This window comes from Aethalodelphis obliquidens, unplaced genomic scaffold (genome assembly GCF_003676395.1).
Source record: "Aethalodelphis obliquidens isolate GAN/ISIS:26980383/991018 unplaced genomic scaffold, ASM367639v1 scaffold86, whole genome shotgun sequence".
Classification (NCBI taxonomy): Eukaryota; Metazoa; Chordata; class Mammalia; order Artiodactyla; family Delphinidae; genus Aethalodelphis; species Aethalodelphis obliquidens.
The window spans coordinates 5403055-5428551 of NW_020838030.1; the positions used below are offsets into that span (position 1 = coordinate 5403055).

General features: G+C 47.7%; 1 protein-coding gene across 5 annotated transcripts in view; it reads left to right on the forward strand.

The window, feature by feature from the left end:
- Window positions 1-25497, forward strand: part of SRGAP3 (SLIT-ROBO Rho GTPase activating protein 3) — a 252356-nt gene that overhangs the window by 120787 nt on the left and 106072 nt on the right. For all 5 annotated transcript variants that reach the window (XR_003430173.1, XR_003430175.1, XR_003430174.1 and 2 more), the window contains exon 3: window positions 16147-16309. Coding sequence is in view for 2 of the 5 variants with exons in the window: in XM_027093960.1 (XP_026949761.1) it covers window positions 16147-16309 (163 nt within the window). In the remaining 3 variants the exon portion in view is untranslated. The remainder of the gene's footprint in view (window positions 1-16146; window positions 16310-25497) is intronic.

The window sequence follows — 25497 nt, forward strand, 5'->3', positions numbered from 1 at the left end:
CTCTCTCTCTCTCTCTCTCTCTCTCTCTCTCTCTCTCTCTCTCTCTCGCACGTGGCGTGGGGGATGTCCTCCATAGGTGGTGTGCTTGGGGCAGGCACCCAGTCCCTGAGGCCCTGTTCTTTGAACCCTGCCACCTGCTTGTTCTTTAGGCCTCAGCGTTTAGATGTCACTTCCTCTGCAAAGCTTCCTTGAGTCTGACCTGGTGCCTTCCTGTGTGTGCCCACAATATTCTTCACTTGTTGATTCGCTTATTCAGTAGGTATTTATCGAGCACCTACCACGTGCCTGGCCCTGGCTTACAGTGGCAAACAAGACAGACTTGGTTCCTGCTGTGGTGGAATTTACCACCTAGTGGAGGAGAGAGATGCAAATCAAACATAGAAAACAAATAAACGAATCCAATGATTGCTGGGATGGAACAATTGCTAGGGTCTGGGTTGGAGGGTCTAAGACAGCTTCCCCCACGTTCCCTGGCACTTTGGTGAAGACAGCTGTAAGGCTGGGCTCAGGTGGGCTGCCTCCCTCTGCACATGGGGCCAGGGCCTCACTTCAGTCGTGGGAGCTCAGGGCACCGAGGTGGCAGGAGGGCAATCCACAGTCTTCTTGGACCCCACCTCCAGCCCCTGCCGAGATTCTCTTGATCAGAGTGGTCTCAGCTCTAGCTCAAGGGAGGGAAAATAAAGCCTTCCTCTCACTGGAGGACTGTCAAAGGATTCGCAGCCCTCTTGAATCCTCCGCACTGAGCTAAAACGGCAGCCAGGGAAGGCTTCTGGAGGAAGTGGCATTTAAGCAGAGACCCGAGGGGTGAGAAGGAGCAGCCGTGGGGACAGTGTGAGGGGAAGAGAGACCAATGGGGCTGGAACTGGTGGTGAGGAGAGCCATAGCCATCCTCAGTAGGAGTAGCATGATCTGATTTCCATTTTTGAAAGATCACCCTGGATTGGAGGGGACAAGAGTGGAGCTGAGCAGACTAGCAGGGTGATGGGAGTATAGCTCTCCAGGCAGGGGTGACGAGGGCCTGGGTGATAGCAGAGCTGACAGAGAGTGGACAGGTGCTGGGAAATCTGTCAGAGGCAGAATTGAGGAAAAGAGAAGAATCTGTTATGGACTTGAGATGAAGGGACTTGAGAAGGGCCTAAGGCAAAAGCTGCCACCCTGTGTTGTAGTCACCTTTTTTCCTTGTCTGTCCCTCTTTTGACGACTGGGCTGCCAGCTCTGAGATGGAAGAGGGGGTGGCTGTTGACTTGGGGTCCCTAGCACCTGGCACCAGGTTTGGCATATGGTTGGTCCTCACTGAATGTTTGTTGAATGAATGAATGAAGGTCAGGTGGTAATTAATGTGACTCTGGGCTGGGGGTGGTTGGGGGCAGGGAAGGGGACATTTGTGGCTGCAGTAGTAGCTTGGGGAGGCCATCTGGGTGAAGGCAAAGGTACCACCAGTTGTGGTACCTGGCACAGGCACAGGGTTGCTGAGAGGGCAGTCCTTCATTGGGGAGTCGGGAACGCAGAAGTTGAGCTCTAGTTTAGAGTGTGGTCTTGACCAGCAGCTTCAGCGTCCCCATCCCGGGGGAACTTGTCAGAAGAGCAAAGGCTCTGGCCTCCCCTCAGACCCACTGAATGAGAAACTCTGGGGGGTGGGGGTGGGCAGCAATTTGTATTTTAACAAGCCCTCCAGGGGATTCTGATGGCCATTCACTGCTGAAGAGTTGCCCAGGATGATGACTTTCTAGGTGATAAATTGTTTACAATTCACTTTCAGGTTGTGCTGGCTTTCCAGACCCCTCCTCTCCCCCGGCATAAAATTCATGATCCACTGCCCTTTTGCAGCTGGGCCAGATGTGCTGGCCTTTTCCTTTTTGAGGCTGGGAGCCTGTCCTGAGCAGGAATGTGCTGGGGAGGGCGGCACACGGGGACCTTAAGACCTGCCTCTGGGGGTAGAGGGGTGTCCTGCGAACAAATTTGGTAGGTCTAGGCAGCCAGAGGTTTCCTGGAACTAAGATTTCTTCTTCCTCCAGAGAAGTGTTCTCTGAAACTCCAACACCTTGAGCTGTCCAGCTGTGGAGGCTGGTGGTGGGGCGTGCGGAAGGAGGCAAAGAGAGCGAGAATGAGTGGAGGTGGGAAAGACTGCCACTCTGTGCCTCCCCTTAGAGATTCCCCATGAGAGGCTCTGAGAGGTTTTACAATAAATAAGCCTGTAGACTTCTTTCTGAAGGCTGTTTGACCACAGGATTCTCCCTCTCTCAGGATGTTTATTAATTTTTTACCAAACAAGCGCTCCTTGGGACCCAGTTTAAAAAGCTCTGTTGAGACAAACTCTGGATTCCCCTTTGGAATGTTCACGCTACATGCAAATAGTGTGGGAGGTGACACAGCCCCCTTCTTAGAATTCTGACTCCCTCCGTTTCTGACACCCCTGACCTTCCGGGGATATACCTGCTAAAAATGCTCCCTCCAGAAGTCTAAGTGTTGGTTGCTGCTATTTAGACAGCTGTGAAAAAAAAACAACAGGGAATTCTATTCAAATATGTTTAAACTGTGGAAAGTCAGAGTGTGGAAAGAGCTGGGAGGTGCTTGGCCAGTCAGTGAATAATGCTTAATATTCTCTGCACAGGAGGTTTGGAGCATCTCTTAGCTTCACGGAGCAGTTGAGAGGGAGGATTCAGCGAGCAGCTAAGTTGATTGCCAAGAAAATGCTTCTTTGGGGGGATAAAACATCACAGACTTTTTGTTTCCACAGATGTAGCATTTCCCTAAAAAGATGCTATAATTTAGACTTAGCCTTCCAGGTGAATCCTAAGGATAGAAGCACTTTTCTAGTGAGTAAAATGTGCAAAGGATTCATAATGAAAAGGTTTGCTCAGACCGAGGTGGGGATAATGGGGGAGGTCCTCCAGGTGGCGAATCGCATTTCCATTCATAGCTGCTGCTGTTACTATGGCTACCATCGCACCAGTGATGGCTTTCCAGTAATGCTGTCCAGAGCTGGTATTCTCCTAGGACAAGTTGCCAGCTGACTCTTTCCTGGTGGCTCTGTGTCTGTGCTGTGCAGGTTGTTTAATCTTTCAAATTCCCCCCACATCCATATTACCATACGCCCGGTGCCCTATAGATGTTTGACATGGATCGTGTCATTTAACCTTCATGGTAAACGTTGTGACCTTTGAGGCAGGTACTATCTCTGTCTTTCTAGTTGAAAACATTGAGGTTTTGTGAAATTAAGTAATTTGTCCAGAGGGACACAGCTAGAACAGGTAACTGGCAGAACTAGGATTTTTTAAAAATATTTTAATTTTATTGGAGTATAGTTGATTTACAATGTTGTGTTAATTTCAGGTGTACAGCAAAGTGATTCAGTTTTACATATACATATATTCATTCTTTTTTAGATTATTGTCTCATATAGGTTGTCACAGAATGTTGGGTAGAGTTCCCTGTGCTGTACAGTAGGTCCTTGTTGGTTCTCTATCTTATATATAGTAGTGTGTGTGCGTTCATCCCAAGCTCCTGATGCAACTAACCCTCCCCTCGACGTTTCCCCTTTGGTAACCATAAGTTTGTTTTCGATGTCTGTAAGTCTGCTTCTGTTTTGTAAAAGAGTTCATTTGTATCTTTTTTTAAAAAATTAGCATCCACATATGGGTGATATCATATGATGTTTGTCTTTCTCTGTCTGACTTACTTCACTTACTGTGATAATCTAGGATTCTAATCTTGGTTTAACTGGCTCCAAAGTGCAAAATTTCTTCTAGCTGCATGCCTCTCGGTGTGTCCCCTCACCTCTCTGGGCTGGTTTCGTGTTCCCGGAGAGTCAGCCATCAGTCCACATCCTCCTCGTGTGGGCGTCAGAGGGCTCCTTCTGCTGGTCAGCTCATGCTCGTCTCCCCAGGGCCAGCTCAGGGCTCACCTCCTCTGCGAAGTCCCTGCTGCAGGTCCCAGGTTCACAGTCACTGCTCCTCCCCTGGCCTGCCATGGTGATCTGTATGTCACTCTCCTGGGGCTCGGGTCAGATTATCAAGGAATGATCCAGTTCATATGTCTCGTTCTCCCACCTCAGTCTGCCAGCTGCTTGACGGCAAGGGGTCATTTCTAGTCCCTCTCTCTCTCTGACATACAATAGAAGCTCTATCAAAGTTTTTTGAATGAATAACTGAAAAGACCAAGATACTACTGAATACTTTCTTCAAATACTTGAAGGAAATAGACTTGTGGGGATGCTGAAGGAGAGAAGTGAGGTCCAAGGATAGCATTTTCAGAAAAGCAGACTTTGACTTAACCTTGAGAACGTTCCAGTAGCCAGAGCTGTCCAGCAAGAAAAGGGCTGCCTTGGGAGGTGTGAGTGCCCAATCCATGGAGGTATGTACACAACACAGTTGGGTGTTTTAGGGGCACATTTCTGTAGTGTGAAGGCTTGTCAGACCGGATCAGTGTTCCTCAGAATGAGGGAGGGATCATCGATAGCACGTGTGCCATAAATAGTGACTGATCTTTTCAGTTCTCTTTCAGTCTTTGTGGTTATAGTTTGGTTCTAGTGTGTTGCTAACACCTCTCTAACCCTCCATTTAACAAACAGACAGCAGATCTTGGGTATCAGCATCTGCCTAGGATTCAGTGATACTGTTTGGAACTTACTTTTTTCCAGTAACCTTCTATTTAGGGCAAGTAAAGCTGGTTTTTAAATTTTTATTTTAACTAAGACTAGGGAGAGTCCTTTTTGTAAATAAATCCATTTAAGTAAAAAGAGACACTCAACAGGGAGGTATGAAGTATGGTGGTGTGCAGGATGGCAGAAATCCTGAAGCCAACATGAGATACCCCAAGGGCCCCTGCCAGCTCCTCTTGGAAAGTGAACATCTTTCATCTCCACCCTCTTCATCCCCCACCTTTGTTTTCATTGCTGGGAGGGATTTTAAGGCAGGAGGGTCAGCCCCTTGAGTGGTCTTTGCAATGGCTACAGCCCCTTATCCTCCTTCCAGTTTTTCCTTCTGGGGCCTCTCCAGATCCTACACCCAGTTTCCTGGAATCCTCAGAGACTGTAATCAGCAACTTCCAAAGTATTAATATTAATCAGGACGTGATTTATTTATATTTGGATATGCTTGATACACATAGATATGTGTATATCATTTAAATTTTATTCTAAAAATGAAAATAGAAGTTGTAATAAAGATAAAATAGATGTTGTTGTAATTAACAAGCAGTGATATGCAGGGGTTTAGTTTTGACTCAGTTCCATTAGGCAAAGAGGACAATAATGATCTTCCAAGATTATACAGCACCTTACACTTTGCAGAGTGCCTTCCCAGCCTTTAGCTGCTTAAATCCTCCCAAGAGTCCTGGTGGGCTGAGGGAGTCAGGGAAGGTGTCATCATCCCCATCTGACAGGCAGAGGACCTGAAGGCCAGACAGGGTGGGCCTGGCTTAGGATCCCCGCTGGTTGGTGAAAGAACTGACTGGAGGAACTGTGGGTCAGCGCCCTTCCTCTGCCAGGTGCTGCACGTACCACGTGATGCACCCATTTTGCAGGTGGATAAACCAAGGCAAAAGTTCTCACAGGGAAAGAGAAGATGAGGTTGGCCAGACGTTGCCTAATGAGGCAGGAATTTTTGTTCCAGTACCAAGAATACATTCAGCGAGTCAAAAGGGAGCTCAGGAGTGCTGCTGGACCAGACCCAGTGTGCCATCACTTTGAGGTGTGAGGACTGATCCTCAGGGTGGAGGGGGCGTCTCCGGACCATTGGCACTGGGCCTTGAAGTACACATAAGGGTTTACTGGGGGAGAAGGTAGTAATGGGAGGAGGAAAACCAACATTTATAGCAAACCTACCATGGGCTGTATGGTCACATACATCAGTCAATGGATTTTCCCAATAGCCAAGTGAGGTGTTGGTGGCAATAATAGTGATGCCAGTAATAATGATTATTACTATTATCAGGCACTGGGTTTGATGCTGAGAGTGTCTTATGAATTACCTCATTTAATCCTTAAAGCACCACTGTGAGGTAGGCGTTATCAACCCTGTTTTACAGATAAAGAAAGAAAAGGTTTGACTAGCTTCCCAGTTCACCCAGCTGGTGAGGAGCAGAATTGGTATTTGAACCCCAGCCTGTGACTCCATAGCACCCAGCATGGGTAAGCAGAACCTGCTTCAGGCAGGTGACCCAGTGGATGTAGTTCTTCCCTTATGGAATGACCGTCTCAGGGCTGGTGTCAGCCAACAGCAGCTTCTAAGTCAGCAGATCTCAGCTTCATGAAGGGGCTGCCCTGCCCTGAAGCCTCACATCCACTGTTTGCCACCAGGTGACTCCCAGGCAAAGCCCCAAATTCTCCCCCCTCACCTGGACAGCTGCTCTGCCTCCCACCTGGCCTTCCCGCCCAGCGATCATATCACTGGACCATTCAAAACCTTCATTCAGCCTTGACCTTCGAAGTCCTTCGTGGTCTGGCTCCTCCCTTCCTGCCACCTTTTCACCATGCCCTGCATCACTGCTGCCCGAGCCCAAAAGAACTTCTTTCAGCCCCGGAACATCCATGTCTTGTCTGACCTCACAGCTTCACACTCAGCCTTCCGTCTGCCTGCAGGATATGTCTGTCTTTGTGTTTCCCATCCAGCAAACTCTTACGTGTGCTTCAAGCCCACTGCAAATGTTTCTGTGATAACCCATCCACCCTGAGGCAGAATGAGCCGTTCCCTCCCCCACTCCTCTGAGATCCCCTTCCTCACACAGCATAATATAGGAAACGTCTGTTACTCTCCCCTGCTCAGCATCCCTCCCTTCTTCTTTTGATAACAAGACCTAGATTTTCCTCTGGGGAATCATCCCTGAACAATGGTGGGCCTGTGACCAGCATTGTATCCTCTTGGCCACAGAGCTTTAATCTAGCGACCTGCAATCCAGGATTTTTGGTGGAACAGGTCGGGAAAAGCCCTCTTTTTACTGGGATTACTAGCAGTCAGGGTACTTTTGGTTTGAAGAGGGCCTGCCTGAGAGTGAAGCCAGTACAGAGAGAGGAAAGCAGAGCCAAATGATAGAGACCAGGTCCCGCTGACATCCTTTGAGCCCCTGGATGCAGCCATGTCCGAGGGCAACAACCTCCTATTCGTTTACATTTTTTTGATTAAAATTTTTGATCCTGAAAATTTTTCTTCCTCCCATTACTACCATTTTTGTTTAAGCCAGTCTGAAGTAAGTTTTTCCTTCACTTCAACTAAAGGTGTTCTGACCAATGGCCATGAGAATTCTTGGTTTGCCTTAAGTTCAACTACTAGATTCTGAGCCTTCTCAAGGCTCATCCAGTCATCTTTTTAATCCCCTGGGACTGGACAGTGCCTATTAGCACATGGCAGATACTCAAAGGATATTAGAAGAGTGAGTGAATGAGTGAATGAATTAGAGTCTGCCAAGGGCTCTGGAGGGATACAGGGAAATATGAGAGGTGGTTCCTGCCTTCAAGGGGCTTATAGAATAAGTGATGACACAAGCCCACATGTGTGGAGGGCAACTGACGAGTGAGTTAAGCAAGAAGATAAAAAATGTCATCTGGAAGTAACTATACGAGAAGATTGAAATGAGTGGTTCAGACAGAACATTCTGTGGATCTCAGGTGATCCCTGGAGGAAAGGCCTTTGAAGTAGATTTTGCTGCGTGGAGTGAAGAGGGGAAGGCATTCCGAGCGAGTGAATGCACAGATGCGAGGTGGAGATGCATGTGACCCAGGAAGAGTCCTTCCCAGGTTTCAGCAGCCTCACTTTCTTGTCTTTGAAGCTAGATACATAAAAGTGTAGAAAATAGCCATTCACTGTTTCCATTTTTGTGCTTCTTGTTAGGCTTTTCAAATAAATAAGTTGGGGAATTGGGAAAAAAATCCTTTGTCAGGTCACATGTATACATTTGGTTTTGAAATATATGGTTGCTCTTGTCCCAGAGGTCTGAAAGGCCCTCACTGGCCACTCCGTCACTCACGCATCCATTTGATGGGTGAGGCAGTAAAGCCTCAGACAGGTCGAGCTGCAAGCCCAAGAACACACAGCCAGTTAACAGCAGAGCCATGCTCCCCAACTCCCAGTACAATAGACTCAGAAGCCTTGGGGGGCAAAAGATAGGTAAATGAAGAAACCCATTCCTGGCGCAGAGCTTCACCCACTGCCTGGAGCAGAAAGGGGGATGAGGGAGAGGGCTGGGCAGGCAGCAGATTGGGCCTTAAATGGGCTTTAAATGCTGGCGGAGGAGGTTAGACTTTATCCTCTGTGTCGTAGGTCCATTTGCTCCTCTGATGGACCACAGGAAAGATGCCCAAGTGACCATGTAAACTCTCCTCAGACTTCTGATCCACTTGCGGTAGTAGCCTATTAGGGGTTGAATTTTGTCCTCCAAAAATTCACATGTTGAAATCCTAAACCCCCAGTACCTCAGAGTGTGACCTTGTTTGGAAATAGGGTCTTTACAGAGGTAATCAAGTAAAGATGAGGTCATTAGAGTGGGCCCTAATTCAACATGACTGGTGTCCCTATAATATAAAAAAAGGGGAATTTGGACATAGACACACATCCAGGGAAAACATCACGTGAACATGAAGGCAGAGATTGGGGTGATGTGTCTACATGCCACGGATCACCAAAGATGGCTGGAATACCAAAGATGGCCAGCATACCACCAGAAGCTGAGGGGGGACACGGAACAGAGTCTCTCTCACAGCCCTTAGAAGGAACCAACCCTGCTGACACCATGATCTCAGACTTCCAGCCTCCAAAACTGAGAGGCAATACATTTCTGCTATTGAAGTGACCCATCTGTGGTGCTCTGTTACTGAAGACTGGTGTCCAGCAGTACACAGCCCAGATGCTCATCCTGTCCCTCAAGGCCCTGGTCTATGCTGCCTCTGTGGCCTTGTCTCCACCCCTTGGACATCCGCTCTGCCCTCGGGAAGGTGCCCATGCACGCAGAGCCTTCATATCGACTGCTGGGGATGCTCTCCCTTATCCCTAGGCCACTGTACAACCTACGCATTTTTCTGGTCCTACCTCATCCTTCTGGGCACTTTTCACCTATCAGCTGACTGTGTGCCCAGACCTGCCTGACACCAGAGAAACAGTGGTGAAGAGGACAGATGTAAGCTGGAAAGGGGTCAAAGACAGAAACAAAAAGTAAATGAACAGGACAGATGTCAGGCGTGGTAGTGCTGTAATAACGATAAAATGGGGTGGTGTACTAGAGATCCAGGAGCCGCTGGGGGACAGGGGAGGCCTCAATCAGGAGAAACATCTCAGCTAACGTCTCAGTGACAAGAAGGACCACCTCCACCTTCCCTGGGTGAGGTAAACCACCCCCACCCCCCCCCCCCCTCCGTTATAGACTCAGGAGGCACCATGCATTTCTCTCTCACAGCTCTTATCACCGACGCCATTTCCTATCTACTTATGTGCTTATTTGATTGTCCCCTGAGGCCCCTACTGGACCGTAAGCTCCATGAATCAGGGAGCATGACTCACTTTGCTTAGCACTGTCTGGCACAAAACATGGCACCCAGTTAATATTTTCAGAATTAATGATTCATGCTCCCAGCAAGGACAAGGAATTCCAAATCCTGATTGGGGCAACTTAGGTAGCAAGAGGTTAACCATACTTTTTGGGCCCCGGAACTAATTGAGGGAGTGCTTTTCTGAGCTTTGCTGGCAGCTGCCCAAGCAAGTGTAGTGCAAGACCCTGGAATGTCTTGGAAGCGAGTGGGAAGCCAGAGGCAGGGACTCTGCGTCTTGGGGACGGGGTCAGCTGCAGGAGCTCCCCTCCCTCCCGGAGGGACCACCATCCCCGGGCAGTGGATTTGCATTCATCTGCATTTGGATGGGGCTCAACAGGCCTGGAAATGGGTTCTGTTTGCTAAGTGGAATTTTCCGGTGCCCAGCCAGAAGAAGAAGAAGGGAGAAGCTGGCTCACTGCTGATTTCATTTTCCCAACTCACCAGCTTGGCGAGGCCTCGCTCCTCTAGCTGCAGTTGCTTGGATCCTCGTACCCAGCTCCCCTAGCCAAGGAAAGAAAGCTGTGACTCACCAGAAATTTTCGTTGCTGTTTTCTGGCTGTAAAAAGTAAAATACATACACATCTATGTGAAAGTTCTCAATTATACCTTAGCTCAGCAGCTTCCACCTGCTCTGTGGACACAGGGATGCAAGACTGGAAAAGGAGAAAAGCCCTCAAGATGTGCCTTAGAGGACAGAACGCCTGCCCAGGTTCATTTTGGCATCTTCCAGAAGTGTGGCTGCAGCAGGCAAAATGGCTGCTAGCATGGAGAGCTGGATCTCAGGTCAAAGGGGTCCTGTTTTCAAAAGGGACAAGTAACCTCCTGAAAAGAGAAGGCCGGTGTCCAGCTCTGCCATACGTGGCCTGGATGCTTCTTCCTGCGGTCCCGGTACAATCCAGATGGCCCGTGGGATGGTGATCAGTGTGCTGGCCGGAGCCCTCGGGACCCCGCACCTGACCCTCTTCTGCCTTGCTCCCCGGGCTCTAGCCACACTGGCCTTCATTTGGTGCCTTAAATGCACTGAGCTCCCTGCCCCACAGTGAGCCTTTGCCCATTCTGTTCCCTCTGCCTGGAATCGTTACCCACAAGCCCACTCTCCTGGCCCCTTTACCTGCCTCCCCCATCTCTTCCTTTAAAGCCTAGCTGAAAGGCCCCTTCCTTAGGGACACTTTAGAGACCCCCGAAATCCGGCCAGGTCCCCTCGATATGAGTCCTCATGCACCATGCTCTCCTTTCTGGCACTTTCTGTGGCTGTGACTCCATCCACACGTGCTGAACTCTCTAAGGGTTATGTGTCTCCCCCACTGGACTGTAAGCTCCGTGGAGGCAGGAGCTGTGTCTGTTGCGCTCCATGTCATGTCCCTGGGGACTGGTCCATGTGAAATATGCAATAAGAATGTATCGAGTGGGGGAACTTTTGAATGACCCTGGAGCTTTTTTCTGGTGTTTAACACCAAGGTTGACAATATGGTCTAAGTAGGCAGGCCACAGGGGTTAAGAGACCTGCATATAGTCGCACAGGCAGTATGGACTTAGGGGTACCCCTCCCCCCCCAAGTCCAGGTGTCTTTCTGTTTCATCGTGTCTTTCTGTCTCACCATGCTGGGCCCCATCTGTGGCCTTCCCTCTTCTTTCTGACATGGTGAGAGCCAGGTACCATTGTGGCCAAGGCCACAGATGGCAGCTCTCCACAGAGCGGTCAACTCCACCCTGACCCTGGCTGTGGACAGCCCTGTTCACCCCGGTCTTTTAGTTTACAAATGAGCTGCCCCACACGAGGGGAGCCAGGGCTGGGAGAAGATGGGGAGAGCAGAAGCAGCCTCCCGTGCTGGAGTGGACCCAGAGGATGGACCTGCTGGTTGCACGGCAGGCCTGGGACAGTGTCTGCAGAGGATGGGCTGGCACATCATCCCCATTGTAGGCCTCTTCCAGCTCACCAGGGCAGGAGGAGTGCAGCCCTGCCCCATCCCTCCAGCTGCAGCCTCGACAGGCCTCCTGAGAATTTGCCTTTTCTGCCACGTGGTGGTCACGTGCATTTGTAAAGAGTTCCAGGTCATTCCATGGTTTCAAATATCATCCAAGTGCTTGTTGCCGGCGTCCACATTTATCTCTCTAGCCCAGATATTGCCTTCTGAGTGTTCCACAAGCCCTTTAGACTCGCCGTCTTCAAATAAAACTCATCGCCTTCCCTCCCTACCCTGCCCCTGTAAATGTTCCTCATCTCCATAAATGCTACCCCTGCTCTCAGGCACCCAGCCTGAAAGACTTGGAGTCATTCTGAGAATCTTCTTTTCCCTCCCAACCAGTTAATCTCAGGGTCCAGTCAGTTTACCACCTAAATGTTTCTTGAATCCCTCAACTTCCCTCTTGGCCCCCTCAAGCCCATCCTGCACGCAGTAGCCAGAGTGAGAGTTTGAAAGTGGAATTTTATCCTTTCACTCCCCTGCTCTAAACCCCTCAGTGGCTCCCCGCCAACCTCAGGATGAAGCTCAAACTCTCTACTGGGACTTAAGGCCCTTAACTATATGGCCTCTTCCTAATTCTCCAACCTTGTTTTTCACTCTCCCCCCGTCACTCCAGGACATGATGCTTGAGCCCCCTTGACTATGTTTGACTCACCAACCTGCTCTCTCTAGGCCTTTGTTCATCATATTTCTCCACCTAGAAAGCTCTCCACTGTCAAACTCCATTCCAGCCTTTAGTTCTCAGTCTAGAAAGTGCTTCCTCCAGGAAGCCATCCATGCGCACCCCTCCACCAGATCTGGGCGAGGGGGCCTCCTCTGCCCCATAGTCTCCTTCCCATCACTACATTTATGAGGCTGTATCATCATCTTCTGCTTCCTTGTGTGTCTCCCTTACCCGAATGCAGCCTTGTGGAGCCGGGTCTTACCTGCTGTGGTTACTGCTGCATCCCCAGCCCCTCGCCTGCCTGGCACGTACACACGGAGACAGACAATGAATGAATGAAAGCCTGAATGAACCAAGGCCTCATCTCCTCAGCAACCACTCACTTTAACTTGACAAGTCCTTGGTTGCTTTCGGGTAACTCTCCCCTCCTTGCCTCTGCTCCTTCTGCCGCCCCTGTAATCCTGTCTGCGTCTGTGTTGCCTCCTGCCCACAGCTGCTGATAAGGAAAGCGCCTCCTTTCCACTCTTTCTCTTACCCAGTCTCTCCCTGGCCAGGTGACCTAATTAATGGTCCCCAAGCTGTCCCAGCACTTTTGCACCCTTTCAAGACCTTTTTCCTTTCCCCTGAAACTTACCTTCTGGCTGTGACTTCCATAAATTTTGCACATTTAATTCCCTGATGCTGTTCAATTCTTGCATCCCAGGCTGAGCTCAGCCCCTGAAGTAATTTAGGTAACAGCTCAATTATCTCATCTCTCCTTTCATCTTTGCATTTCCATCACCACCTAGGAAGCTGTGGAAATGGGATGTAAAGTATTTTCTGCCCAAACCCACTTCTCCCCTTGCAGTTCCTATCTTGGTTCATGTCATCAGCATCCAACCAGTCGCCTGAGATCCAAATATCAGAATCACCATCCACTTCCCCCTCCCCCACCCCCTCTCTATTTCCAGGAAGTCTCCAAGATTCTCTGCTCTCTTGGTGAGGAGTCTCTTAAATTCACCCTTCTCTGGCCACCATCCAGGCCTTCATCATCTCTCTTTTCCTGGACTAGGGTCACTTCCTGACTGGTCCTCCTGCCTCCAGCCCCACACCTCTGCCCACACCCATCCAGCCCTCCACTCATCCACCTGTTCATCCATCCACCCGTCTGTCCACCCAACAAGCCACCCACCCACCAACCCATCCACCCACCCACTCATCTGTCCATCATCCTCCAGTCTGCCCGCAATGATCTTTCTAAGACACACATTGGTTAGATCATACCTCTGCTTAAATAACTTCCATGACTCTCCACTGCCTACAGCAGGCATTCTTAACCCTGGATGCACATTAGAATCTTATAGAGAATGTTTTAAAAATACCAAGGTTCTACCCCCAGAGATTCTGACTTAATTGGTCTTGGGTGGGGCCTAGGTCTTGGTGTTTTTTAAAAGCTGCCCAGGTGATTTTAGTGTGCAACCTGGGTTGAGAACCATATGGCCTAGATGATATAATCCCAACTCATTAGGCTGGTGTTCGATTCCCCACAATCAAACCTTTCACCTGTCTCCCCATCCTTATGTCCTCCCCTAACACGCTCACAATTCTAGCTCTGCTGAGCTGCTTCTCTATCTTTGTATCCACAGGTCCCTCTGCCTACAATTCCATCTCTCTGCCTCTCTATTTGGAAAACTCGTACCTATTCTTCAAGACCCAGCACAAATGTGACCTTTTCTGTTGGGTTTCTCTTCTACAGCACCTACTACATGTCAGGCACATTGTTGGGCACTGGATATGGTGACTAAGACAGAAACAGTTCCTGCTTTCACAGAACTTCGAGTAGGGTGATGGGTGGGGAGTGGAAACTCCTTAAGGCAGGAATTCTCAAACCTGAGAGTGCATCGCAATCCTCTGGAGGGCTGGTCAAAACACAGGTGCTGGTCCCACCTCCAGGATTTCTTATTAAGTGGTCTGGAGTGGCCCCGACAATTTACATTTCCAACAAATTTCAAAGTGAAGCTGATGCATCTGGGCTGGGGACCACCTCTGAGAACCGCTGCCCTAGAGCGAGGTCCTCCGAGGCACACTCTCCAGGGAGTATCATTTAAGCCAAGACTCAGAGGAAGAGAGAAGAGCAGGGGCTCACACATTCCAGATGGCACAGCACGCGTGAAGACCCCAGGCGGGAAGAAGCTGGCAGGAAAGCAAAGGGGCCTGTGTGACGGGGACGTGGAGTGGGCTCTGCGTTTTCTCCAGCTTCTCGCGCAGCACGGGTGCTCTGCATGTTTCTAGCCCAGCGCTTCAGCACCTTCCACTGTAATCCTTCTGCCTCAGCCACCTCATTAGGAGCCCCTCCGAGGCAGGTCTGTGTCCACGCTCACCCAGAGCCCACCTGAGACCTGACACGGAATAAATGCTGAGGGATTTGGGCTGGGCTGTTGGATTTCAGTGTTCTGGCCTTTTCTCTAGGCTATAAACAAAGGAGAAACTGCTTCGTTTCTCTTACAGCATAATGTCTCCTCCATTTTCCTTAGAGGTCTCTAACATATCCATCCTCTCTCTCAACCAAATTCCTTTTTCCCAAATTCCGACTACCTGGGCAGATTTTTAAGCCCGTTTGGTGACAGAAAGAAAAGTCAACTGGCCTCTCCTCACCTATCCTTCCCAAGCCCAGGGTTTGGGTGCAGTGAGGGGTGTATGTGCTGTGGCTGCCCAGAGGCCCTCAGGGCTACGCTTCCACTTGACTTTGGGAGGATGATGTGGTCAAAGCGGAAGTCAGCAGAATTCCCTTCCTCAGAAACACTGATCGTGGGAGGCCGCATTTCCTCAGAGAACCATGGCCAGCCCCCTGGGGGAGCCAGGCAGGCCTGGGAGACTGGACCTTGAGCCAGTCACCCTAGGTGGTGGATGGCCCTCTGCCCCAACATCACCTTCCTGCCTTGGAAAGTGGAGGAAGGGTCTTAGGTCAAGTACACATGCCAGATGCCCCATGTGGCAACGTGGGATTATTGGTTTGATTTTGGTTTCTGATTGTCCTTTACTGTCTTCCTGGACACTATATACACTTTATTGAGACTAACAGAGGGGTCTTTGGTAAAGCACAGAGAAGAGAGATATCCCCCATTTCATTTTTGGAAATATCCCATTTCCCAAGTTTCAGGAAACACTGGTGCATAGATCTGTGGTTCTCAGACTTGCGTGGGAATCAGCAGCTTGGAGGGCTTGTTAAAACCCAGATCACCGGGTCACCTCCAGAGGTTCTGATTCAGCAGGGCTGGAGTGAGGCTCAAGAGCCTGCATTTCTTATAGACCCCAGGCGATGCTGCTGCTGGTCTGGGGACCCCGACACTTTGAGAACCCCTCTTTTAGCGTAATGCCCAGCTAGAGGACACTAAGAATGTGTCAGTCCTTGAAGGACAAAGATTTGTCTTGTGTGTACTTCACTCAAAAGCAGATTTCCTTAGGCTCTCTTCCCAAGTATAGAACCTGAAATCCTCCAGGCCCTCAGCTCCATTGAGGGGCAAAGGAATATGTTTCTAAGAGGCCAAGAGACCAGGACTGACCCTGGAGGAGGACAAAAAGGTTAAGAGCCTGAGGGACCCCCAGGGGTTGGGGGAGGCAAGGAGGGGAAGGAAAGGGTCCACTTTTTGTTCTTTCCCCTGGATATTTCTAGAACTCATACAAGAATTTCAAGCACAACTGGTTTAGTATTTCTTAACTCCAGGGAAGACAGCTTCCTCTCAGAAGGGAGAGATACATGTAGCAAGTGCTACATCCAGTGGGAGAGTAGGATGGGATAGGACTTCTAGTCAAAGACCTGGGTTTTGGCCCCAGCACTGCTCTGTGACCTTGGGAGGATTGCTTCCTCATGGTCTCTGTTGCCCCAGCTGTTAAATATGTTATAATAAAACGAGTTTGAAAGGGCCCCATGAGGGTCAAAAGAGCCGCGGTGGGTGACAACGTAGAACACTGTGTGGCTGGCAGTTTCAGTGGAGCCAACTTGAGCTGTCTTGGTTTCCACAGGAAGGACCAATATCTCCTCTCGCCCGTGAACTGTTGGTATCTAGTCCTGCATCAGACCAGGCGGGAGAGCCGAGACCATGCCACCCTCAATGACATCTTCATGAACAATGTCATCGTTCGCCTCTCCCAAATCAGCGAGGATGTCATCAGACTCTTCAAAAAGGTGGGTACTTGGGCCACCCGAGTTTCTGCCCCAGGCTGGCCTTGGCAAGACAGCCAGCCACGGTGGGGTGTGGTCTGGGGACATGGGACCAGGGGTCAGGCATGTTGAAGGGTGCGGGGTGCTGAGGCCTGGACTTGGCACCGCAGACCCTGAGTTTGAGTCCTGGATGTGGCTGGGGGGCTCAGCCACTTCAGCAACCACCATCACCACAAAAATAAAAACCTTTGCATGGTAAGGCAAGTAGTACACTCATTGTAGGAGATTAGGAAACATAGAGATGAGTTCACACTTATATAAAAAATAAAATTCAAAAACAAACACTTAGAAATTAACGTCACCTGAAATGCTGTCACTCAGCCATAATCACTTTGGTTGTCATAGGAACTTCTTTATATGTACATATGTAAATACATTTTCTATGAGTGCTGATTTTATACACTTTCTAGAATATGTATGTACTTTTCCCAAATGAGATCAGACTGCATATACGATTTTACTCTCTGCTTATGTCACCTAACAAATTATATAACACTGGATTACAAAATTTTCCCATATCAATAAATATAATTCCACAACATTTTGAAAGATTGCATAGTATTTCATCATACAGATGTACCCTAGTTTATTTAACCAATCCCTTATTGTTGAACACTTCAGTGATTTCCATATTATTATAAATACTGCTGCTGTGAGCTTCTTTTATATACACCTTTGTCACATTCACTGCTATTTTTTTAATTGAAGTATAGTTTATTTACAATATTCTATTAGTTGTAGGTGTATAGCATAGTGATTCAGTATTTTTGTAGATTGTACTCCATTAAAAGTTATAAGATAATGGCTATATTTCCCTGTGCTACACAATATATCCTTGTTGCTTATTTATTTCATTTATTGTAGTTTGTGTCTCTTAATCCCATACCACTAATTTGCCCCTCTCCCTTTTGGTAACCAGTAGTTTGTTTTCTATATCTGTGTGTCTGTTTCTGTTTTGCATATACATTCATTTGTATTGTTTTTTAGATTCCACATATAAGTGATGTAATATAGTATTTGTCTTTGTCTGACTTACTTCACTAAGCATAATATTCTCTAGGTCCATCCACATTGCTGCAAATAGCAGACTTTCATTCTTTTTTTATGGCTGAATAATATTCCACTGTATATGTATATATAGATATACCACATGTACTTTATCCATTCATCTGTTGATGGGCCACTGCTACTTTCTTTTTTTCTTTAACATCTTTATTGGGGTATAATTGCTTTACAGTGGTGTGTTAGTTTCTTCTGTATAACAAAGTGAATCAGCTATATGTATACATATATCCCCGTATCTCCCCATATCTCCTCCCTCTTGCGTCTCCCTCCCATCCTCCCTATCCCACCCCTCTAGGTGGACACAAAGCACCGAGCTGATCTCCCTTCGCACTGCAGCTACTTCCCACTAGCTATCTGTTTTACACTTGGTAGTGTATATATGTCCATGCCATTCTCTCACTTCGTCCCCGCTTACCCTTCGCCCTCCCCGTGTCCTCAAGTCCATTCTCTATGTCTGCGTTTTTATTCCTGTCCTGCCCCTAGGTTCTTCAGAACCTTTTTTTTTTTAGATTCCACATATATGTGTTAGCATATAGTATTTGTTTTTCCCTTTCTGACTTACTTCACTCTGTATGACAGTCTCTAGGTCCATTCACCTCATTACAAATAACTCAGTTTTGTTTCTTTTTATGGCTGAGTAATATTCCATTGTATATATGTGCCACATCTTCTTTATCCATTCATCTGTTGAGGGACATTTAGGTTGCTTCCATGTCCTTCCTATTGTAAATAGTGCTGCAATGAACACTGTGGTACATGACTCTTTTTGAATTATCGTTTTCTCAGGGTATATGCCCAGTAGTGGGATTGCTGAGTCACATGGTACTTCTATTTTTAGTTTTTTTAAGGAACCTCCATACTGTTCTCCATAGTGGCTGTATCAGTTTACTTTCCCACCAACAGCTCAACAGGTTCCCTTTTCTCCACTCTCCAGCATTTATTGTTTGTAGATTTTTTGATGATGGCCATTCTGACCAGTGTGAGGTGATACCTCATTGTAGTTTTGATTTGCATTTCTCTAATGATTAGTGATGTTGAGCATCCTTTCACATGTTTGTTGGCAATCTGTATATCTTCTTTGGAGAAATGTCTATTTAGGTCTTCTGCCCATTTTTGGATTGGGTTGTTTGGTTTTTTGATATTGAGCTGCATGAGCTACTTGTATATTTTGGTGATAAATCCTTTGTCAGTTGCTTCATTTGCAAATATTTTCTCCCATTCTGAGGGTTGTCTTTTGGTCTTGTTTATGGTTTCCTTTGCTGTGCAAAAGCTTTGAAGTTTCCTTAGGTCCCATTTGTTTATTTTTGTTTTTATTTCCATTTCTCTAGGAGGTGGGTCAAAAAGGATCTTGCTGTGATTTATGTCATGGAGTGTTCGACCTATGTTTTCCTCTAAGAGTTTTATAGTGTCTGGCCTTACATTTAGGTCTTTAATCCATTTTGAGTTTATTTTTGTGTATGGTGTTACCAAGTGTTCTAATTTCATTCTTTTACATGTACCTGTCCAGTTTTCCCAGCACCACTTATTGAAGAGGTTGTCTTTTCTCCATTGTATATACTCTTGCCTCCTTTATCAAAGATAAGGTGACCATATGTGCGTGGGTTTACCTCTGGGCTTTCTATCCTGTTCCATTGATCTATATTCCTGTTTTTGTGCCAGTACCATACTGTCTTGATTACTATAGCTTTGTAGTATACTCTGAAGTCCAGGAGCCTGATTCCTCCAGCTCCATTTTTCTTTCTCAAGATTGCTTTGGCTCTTTGGGGTCTTTTGTGTTTCCTTATGAATTATAAAATTTTTTGTTCTAGTTCTGTGAAAAATGCCATTGGTAGTTTGATAGGGATTACATTGAATCTGTAGATTGCTTTGGGTAGTAGAGTCGTTTTCACAATGTTGATTCTTCCAATCCAAGAACATGGTATATCTCTCCATCTGTTTGTGTCATCTTTGATTCCTTTCATCAGTGTCTTATAGTTTTCTGAGTACAGGTCTTTTACCTCCTTAGGTAGGTTTATTCCTAGGTATTTTATTCTTTTTGTTGCAGTGGTAAATGGGAGTGTTTCCTTAATTTCTCTTTCAGATTTTTCATCATTAGTGTATAGGAATGCAAGAGATTTCTGTGCATTAATTTTGTATCCTGCTACTTTACCAAATTCATTGATTAGCTCTAGTAGTTTTCTGGTAGCATGTTTAGGATTCTCTATGTATAGTATCATGTCATCTGCAAACAGTGACAGTTTTACTTCTTCTTTTCGGATTTGGATTCTTTTTATTTCTTTTTCTTCTCTGATTGCTGTGACTAAAACTTCCAAAACTATGTTGAATAATAGTGGTGAGAGTGGGCAACCTTGTCTTGTTCCTGATCTTAGTGGAAATGGTTTCAGTTTTTCACCATTGAGAACGATGTTGGCTGGGCCACTGCTATTTTCTTAAGATCTGTTTCTGTAACAGGAATTTTAGGGTCAAATTTTGCTCTTTTGTTTGTCTATCTAATGAGGTTAAGATCATCTGCTTCCCAGGGGCAGTATGAGGGTTAAATGAAACGGTGCAAGTGAAGGAGGTGGGTATTATTGAGAAGTGTTTCAGGATATGGTCTTTGGGTCCACAAGTCTTAAATTTCTGGCTTCATAATCCTGGTTCCATTGTTTATTAGCTGTGTGTCTTTGGGTTTGTTACTGAAACTCTCTGAGCCTGTTTCCTTATTTGTGAAATGGGGATAGAAATACCCACAGGGCAGTTGCTTGGGTTAAGAGGGTTATTAATCCCAAGTAAAGCATGGAAAGCAGCGCCTGTCACTAAGTGCTCAGGAAAGCTGGCTATTATAATACGAGTGTAAGAGACTATTACTACTAAAATGATCCAGCTCATCTGTTCTTGCCAGGCACCAGTTTTAGGGAAGAGGTGACCTGGGATTGCTATACACACAGAGGAAGAAGACAAGTTGGTTTGAAATATAGTCATCTCTCCCTGGTCTGTATGTGGATTGTCCACTTTGAGGATGACTTCTATTGCAAAATTGTTACTGCAGGCTAATTCCCACCCCCACCCCCCCCCCCCGCCCCCTGCCACACAATCTGCTCTGGTCTCCTCCTGGGGCTGTGTTTATGAAGTGTAGTCTAAGTTTAATATTTGTGTAAGCAAACATAATTAGAAAGGTAAATACAGTGCAATTAAAAAAAATTTAATTATAAAATTTAATAAAAAATTTAATAAAAAAAATTAAAAAATACAGTGCAATTCACATAGTGCTTTGCAAAGCCAAACTGAAGGGATTCAGATTGCTTGGTCCCATCACAAGCCCCCGCCTGCTGCTGCCACTGTCACATCTTTTTTTCTGGGTGGGAGGGACTCACAGAGAAAGGGTCATCTGGGCCTTTAGGAAATGAAGGATCTTTTCCTGAGCTGAGCCCTGGGACAAGTGAGATAAATCTTTTCAGCTCTCATTTAGGCTGACAGCAGCCTCACTTGTGATGGAGGTTAACAGGGTGGAAAATAATGAAAAAAGGTCTACAGCTGAGCTCCTGGCTGCCTTGTTACCAGCTCTGTGCCTGTGGAACAAAGGAAACGACCCGGCCCCTCTGGGCCAAGAGAGAGCTGGGGGACGGGGCCTGACTGGCTGATTTAGCACAGCGTGGCCCCCTTGTGTCACATCAGTTATAGATGATCTCAGCCCTGAGCCCTGCATCCTTACATAATAATAGTTCTGCAGACCTCAAACGACTGCAGGGGCTGGTCTCTGGTCAGACTGGGGAACAAGATCATCACTCAGCCCATTTTACAGATGAGAAGGTAAAGCCTGAGAATGGCCAGTTGTCATCACTTCCAGGAGGCAGCACGGCTGGGCTTTTGGAGTCTGTCTCAGAGCCACCTGTCACTGACATTGTGACCCTGCGTAAGTCTCTCTGAGCCTCAGTTTTCTCATCTGGGAAGAGGAGATGGTGACAGTGCCACACTTGGAGTGGGAGTCCTTCGCCATCTGACAAGTGACATTCTGTCACTGCCTCTGCAGGAGGTGGGAGTGGCTTCCAGGCCAGGTGTCCTTCCTGTGCCTGGGCCTGGGACAGCTGCTCCACCTGCCAGCTCCTCAGTGGTGCAGAATGCTCTTTGACTTCATAACTCACCTTTTCCTGATTCTCCGTTTCCCCTTCTGCAATGCAGTGTGCTATGCCTGGAAGCAGCACTTCTCATTCCACAGCCATTCTAGGCTTCATCTGGGCAAATGGACTTGTGCATGCAGGTGGCCGTTGCTTTAACTGTGAGATGTGGATCCACCAGAGCAGAATGGACTGGATGAGCTCTTAGCAGCCACCGTAGTGATCAGGACTCTTAATGGTTGCAAACAACAGAAACGCAGCTCAGCTGGCTTGAGGGAGGAAAGGGAGCTTATCGGCTCTTCAGAGCCAAGACTGGCTTCAGGCATGGGGGCTTCAAGGGCACCAAGGGTGTTGTTAGAACCCAATCTCTCTGCAATTCTGCACCAATTTTCTTTGTTTTCCAGTTTTTTGTTTTGTTTTGTTTTTAAGGAGGGGTGGGAGAAGGGCTCATGCATAGTCAGTCTCTCTCTCTGTGATGACCACACGGCCCCTGCAGCCCCAGGCTTACATCCTACCTGCTTCAAGTCCAGCGGAAAGTGAGAGGTCCCTTCTCCCAGAATTGGTTCTTACAGGCTCTGACTGGACCAGTGTGGGTCACACGAGTGCTCCTGAAGCTGGGCATACACTCAACTCCCCCTTATGCATAGGACAAAGGATGGCTGAGGGTGGCTCCCCAGGAAAAACTGGGTGCTCTTACAAGAAGGGTGAAATAAAACAATGGGTGTCCACTAGGCCTTCTGTTCCAGTCCTTTTATCATCCTCTTCATGAGCTGTCCTCTCCCTGCCAGATCTCCCCCAATTATGGGCATTCGTTACCTTGCATTACATTTGGGGACAACCGAGACCAATAGAAAATTCTCCCCAATGTTGAGATGAAATCTTTCAGGGTTTCCACTCACAGGTCCTGTGCCCACCTAGATCAATCCACATGGAAATCTATCAGGTACTCATGACCACACACCCAGGCCCTTCCCGCCTCTGGGTAAACATGCCAGGTTCTTTCAGTTGACCCCCGTGACTTGGCTTTGAGTTTTCTCTCCCCCTGGGTCAGGCTCCAGGGCTGCTCTGACCGGCATAAGTTAATATTCAGAACCACTCAGAACCCTCCAGAAAGCTCTGACCAGCTAAGAGGAGAGCAGGGCTGTCTAGACCCTTTATTTCTAATAATGAAGCCTATGAAGGCACTTGCCTTTTTCATGATCGTCTCAGTGCATTTGACCCACTCTGAACTCTCAGCTCAAATCTCCAGGGGATTTTGTACCAAATGTTTTTTTAATCTGTCCATGAATTCCGTCCTTGTGTTTTTTTTAATTTGCCCTTTTAAAACTTCATTTTATTAGATTCTGGTCAAATGGGATCAGTGTCCTTTTTTTTTTTTTTTTTTGGTGGGCAAAGGCTCCGGACACGCAGGCTCAGCGGCCATGGCTCACGGGCCCAGCCGCTCCGCGGCATGCGGGATCTTCCCGGACCGGGGCATGAACCCGCGTCCCCTGCATCGGCAGGCGGACTCCCAGCCACTGCGCCACCAGGGAAGCCCTCAGTGTCCTTTTTTAAGTGATTTTTCAAGCAGCAATACGGTAACTTTTCCAAGAGTTTCCTCATTCCTCCTCTGTGGGAGAAGCCTGTTTTATAACCTTTCCATGTCTTCCTCCTCTGTGTTACTTTCTTCTACGTGTCAGTTCTTTGGCCCCGTGTTTGATTCTTCTCTACTTTCTTAGTGGAGAAGGTGGAAAGTGGGGCAGAGGGTTGAGAATGAGTTCACAGTGGAGGTGATGCTTGAATTGGGTGTTGAAGGATGAAGAGGAGTCTCCCAAGTGGGGAAAGGAGGTTAGGAGTTCAGTGTTAGGACAAAGGCAAGAGCACAGGGGACAGAGTATCATGATGGGGGTCCACGGCACCTTGGAACAGAGACTGCAAAATGGTGGTCCACAGCTGAATTTGGTTCTCAAGTGTAATCTGCTTGGCCCTCACTATGTTAAGAAAACTTCAACCAATATTTTACTTTATTTTATTTTATTTTTGCGGTACGTGGGCCTCTCACTGTTGTGGCTTCTCCTGTTGCGGAGCACAGGCTCCGGACGCACAGGCTCAGCGGCCATGGCTCATGGGCCCAGCCGCTCCGTGGTATGTGGGATCTTCCCAGACTGGGGCACGAAGCCGTGTCCCCTGCATCGGCAGGTGGACTCTCAACCACTGAGCCACCAGGGAAGCCCTTTTTTTTTTTTTTTTAATATTTTAAAATAGTGGGATTTCGCATAAAAATCAGAACTTTGTATTCCTCTTAAAAAACCAGAAGCTCTGACAGTACCAGAACAACATGGGGGTCATTCTTGGCGGTACTTGTCCAGAGCTGAGTAGCCGCTGGTCCTTCAGGCTGGGCACACTCGCTCCACTGCCCCACAGCCCCTGTGGGTTGTCTGGTGAATGACACCAATCCCTTTATTTTAGCTCCTTGGCCCTTTGTGCATTTGAGTTTGTGGCCTCATCTTTAAACATGATCTAACAGAGCTTCTCAAAGCCTAGCATCAGAATCACCTGGAGGGCTTGGTAAACATGGATTGCTGGGCCCCATGCCCACAGCTTCTGATTCACCAGGTTGAAGTGAGGCCTGAGATTCTGCATTTCTAACGAGTTCCCAGGCGCTGCTGATGCTGCTGATCTGGGGATCACACATGGGGAATAACTTGCCTAGTCCAACCTCCTGGTTTTACAGGTGAGGAAATGCAGGCCCACCTCTGGTAAGCACAGAATCCGGCCCCAGATGCAGGTTCTCTACTCCAGGTCCAGTCCTGAATCCACTGCCCCCCATGGTGCACCAACAGGGAGGGTCCATCTGCACCCTGCTTGCTCTCTCTTCCCGCCCCAACTGTTTCTGAGCTGGGCATTGAAGCCCATTTCATTTCCAGCCTCAGCTTCCTTAACAATAGCCATCCATTATTCTCTGCTCTGATGCCTGCAGAATTTAATTACTTGCCCCAGCCGTGGAGTGAGTTTGATTGTTGGAAGCTGTGGTATTCTGAAGGAAGCGCTAATGAGGAAAGACTCTTAGCAGAGAAGAGAGGGCATTCGGGGGGCTTGTGTTTGAAAGCAGCCATTCATTGTGTGGCAATAAGGGCTTGGTCTTCAGTGAGCTTTTTCGTTCCTGCCTTGAAGATGTCCGTCACATTTCATAAATAAATCAGGGCTTTTGTATCCAATAATTGCCTTGCTTTGTGACCAAGATCAAAAGCACCAATGGCCTTGGATTCAAAGCCAAGTTTATTTTTTATTTTTGGGTTGCAGGAGAGAGTGAGGGTTTGCATGCTGGAGGGTCCAGCTCTGATGCCTGCACAGACAGAGAGAGTGAAGTGGGCAGACTGCCAGGGACGAGGAGCCTTCAGCCGTCTCCACTGTCTGACAGGGAGACAAGTTGTGAACGCTCGCTCTGCTAGTTGAGGCTGCTGAGCTGGTCGCCATGTTCCCAACTCACTCAGCAGACATGTATTAGTGCTTTTGTGACAATAGATAAGCAGTAATCATAGATAACAAACAATTAGTGAGTGCTTACTGTATGCCGGGCTCTGGGCTAAGTGTTCACTTCTTAAAGCCTTAGAAGAAGATGTTGTCATCACCCCCATTTTACAGATGAGGAAACTGATGCCTATAAAGGTGAAGCTGGGGTTTGAATCCAGATTTGCCTGACCCAAGAGCCCATGCTTAGTGGTAAAGGCAGGTGCTAAAGAGGATGGAGAGATGAATCAGACACAGTGCCTTCCCTCAAGGAGCTGGCAGTGAACAATGGAAGTGAAGACAGATGTGCATCAGTGATGCAAATACAGCAGAAAGGGAAGTTGGTTCAGAGGGAGGAGGACTTCTAATCTGGGCTGGGGGGCACTTTGGAGAAGGTTTTATGTTGAGGATGCAGCATCTGAAGTGAATCTTGAAGTGAGGATTAGGATCTATGCCAGCTTGGGTTCCCAGGAAGCTGACTCTCAGACAGTGATTATGGTGCAG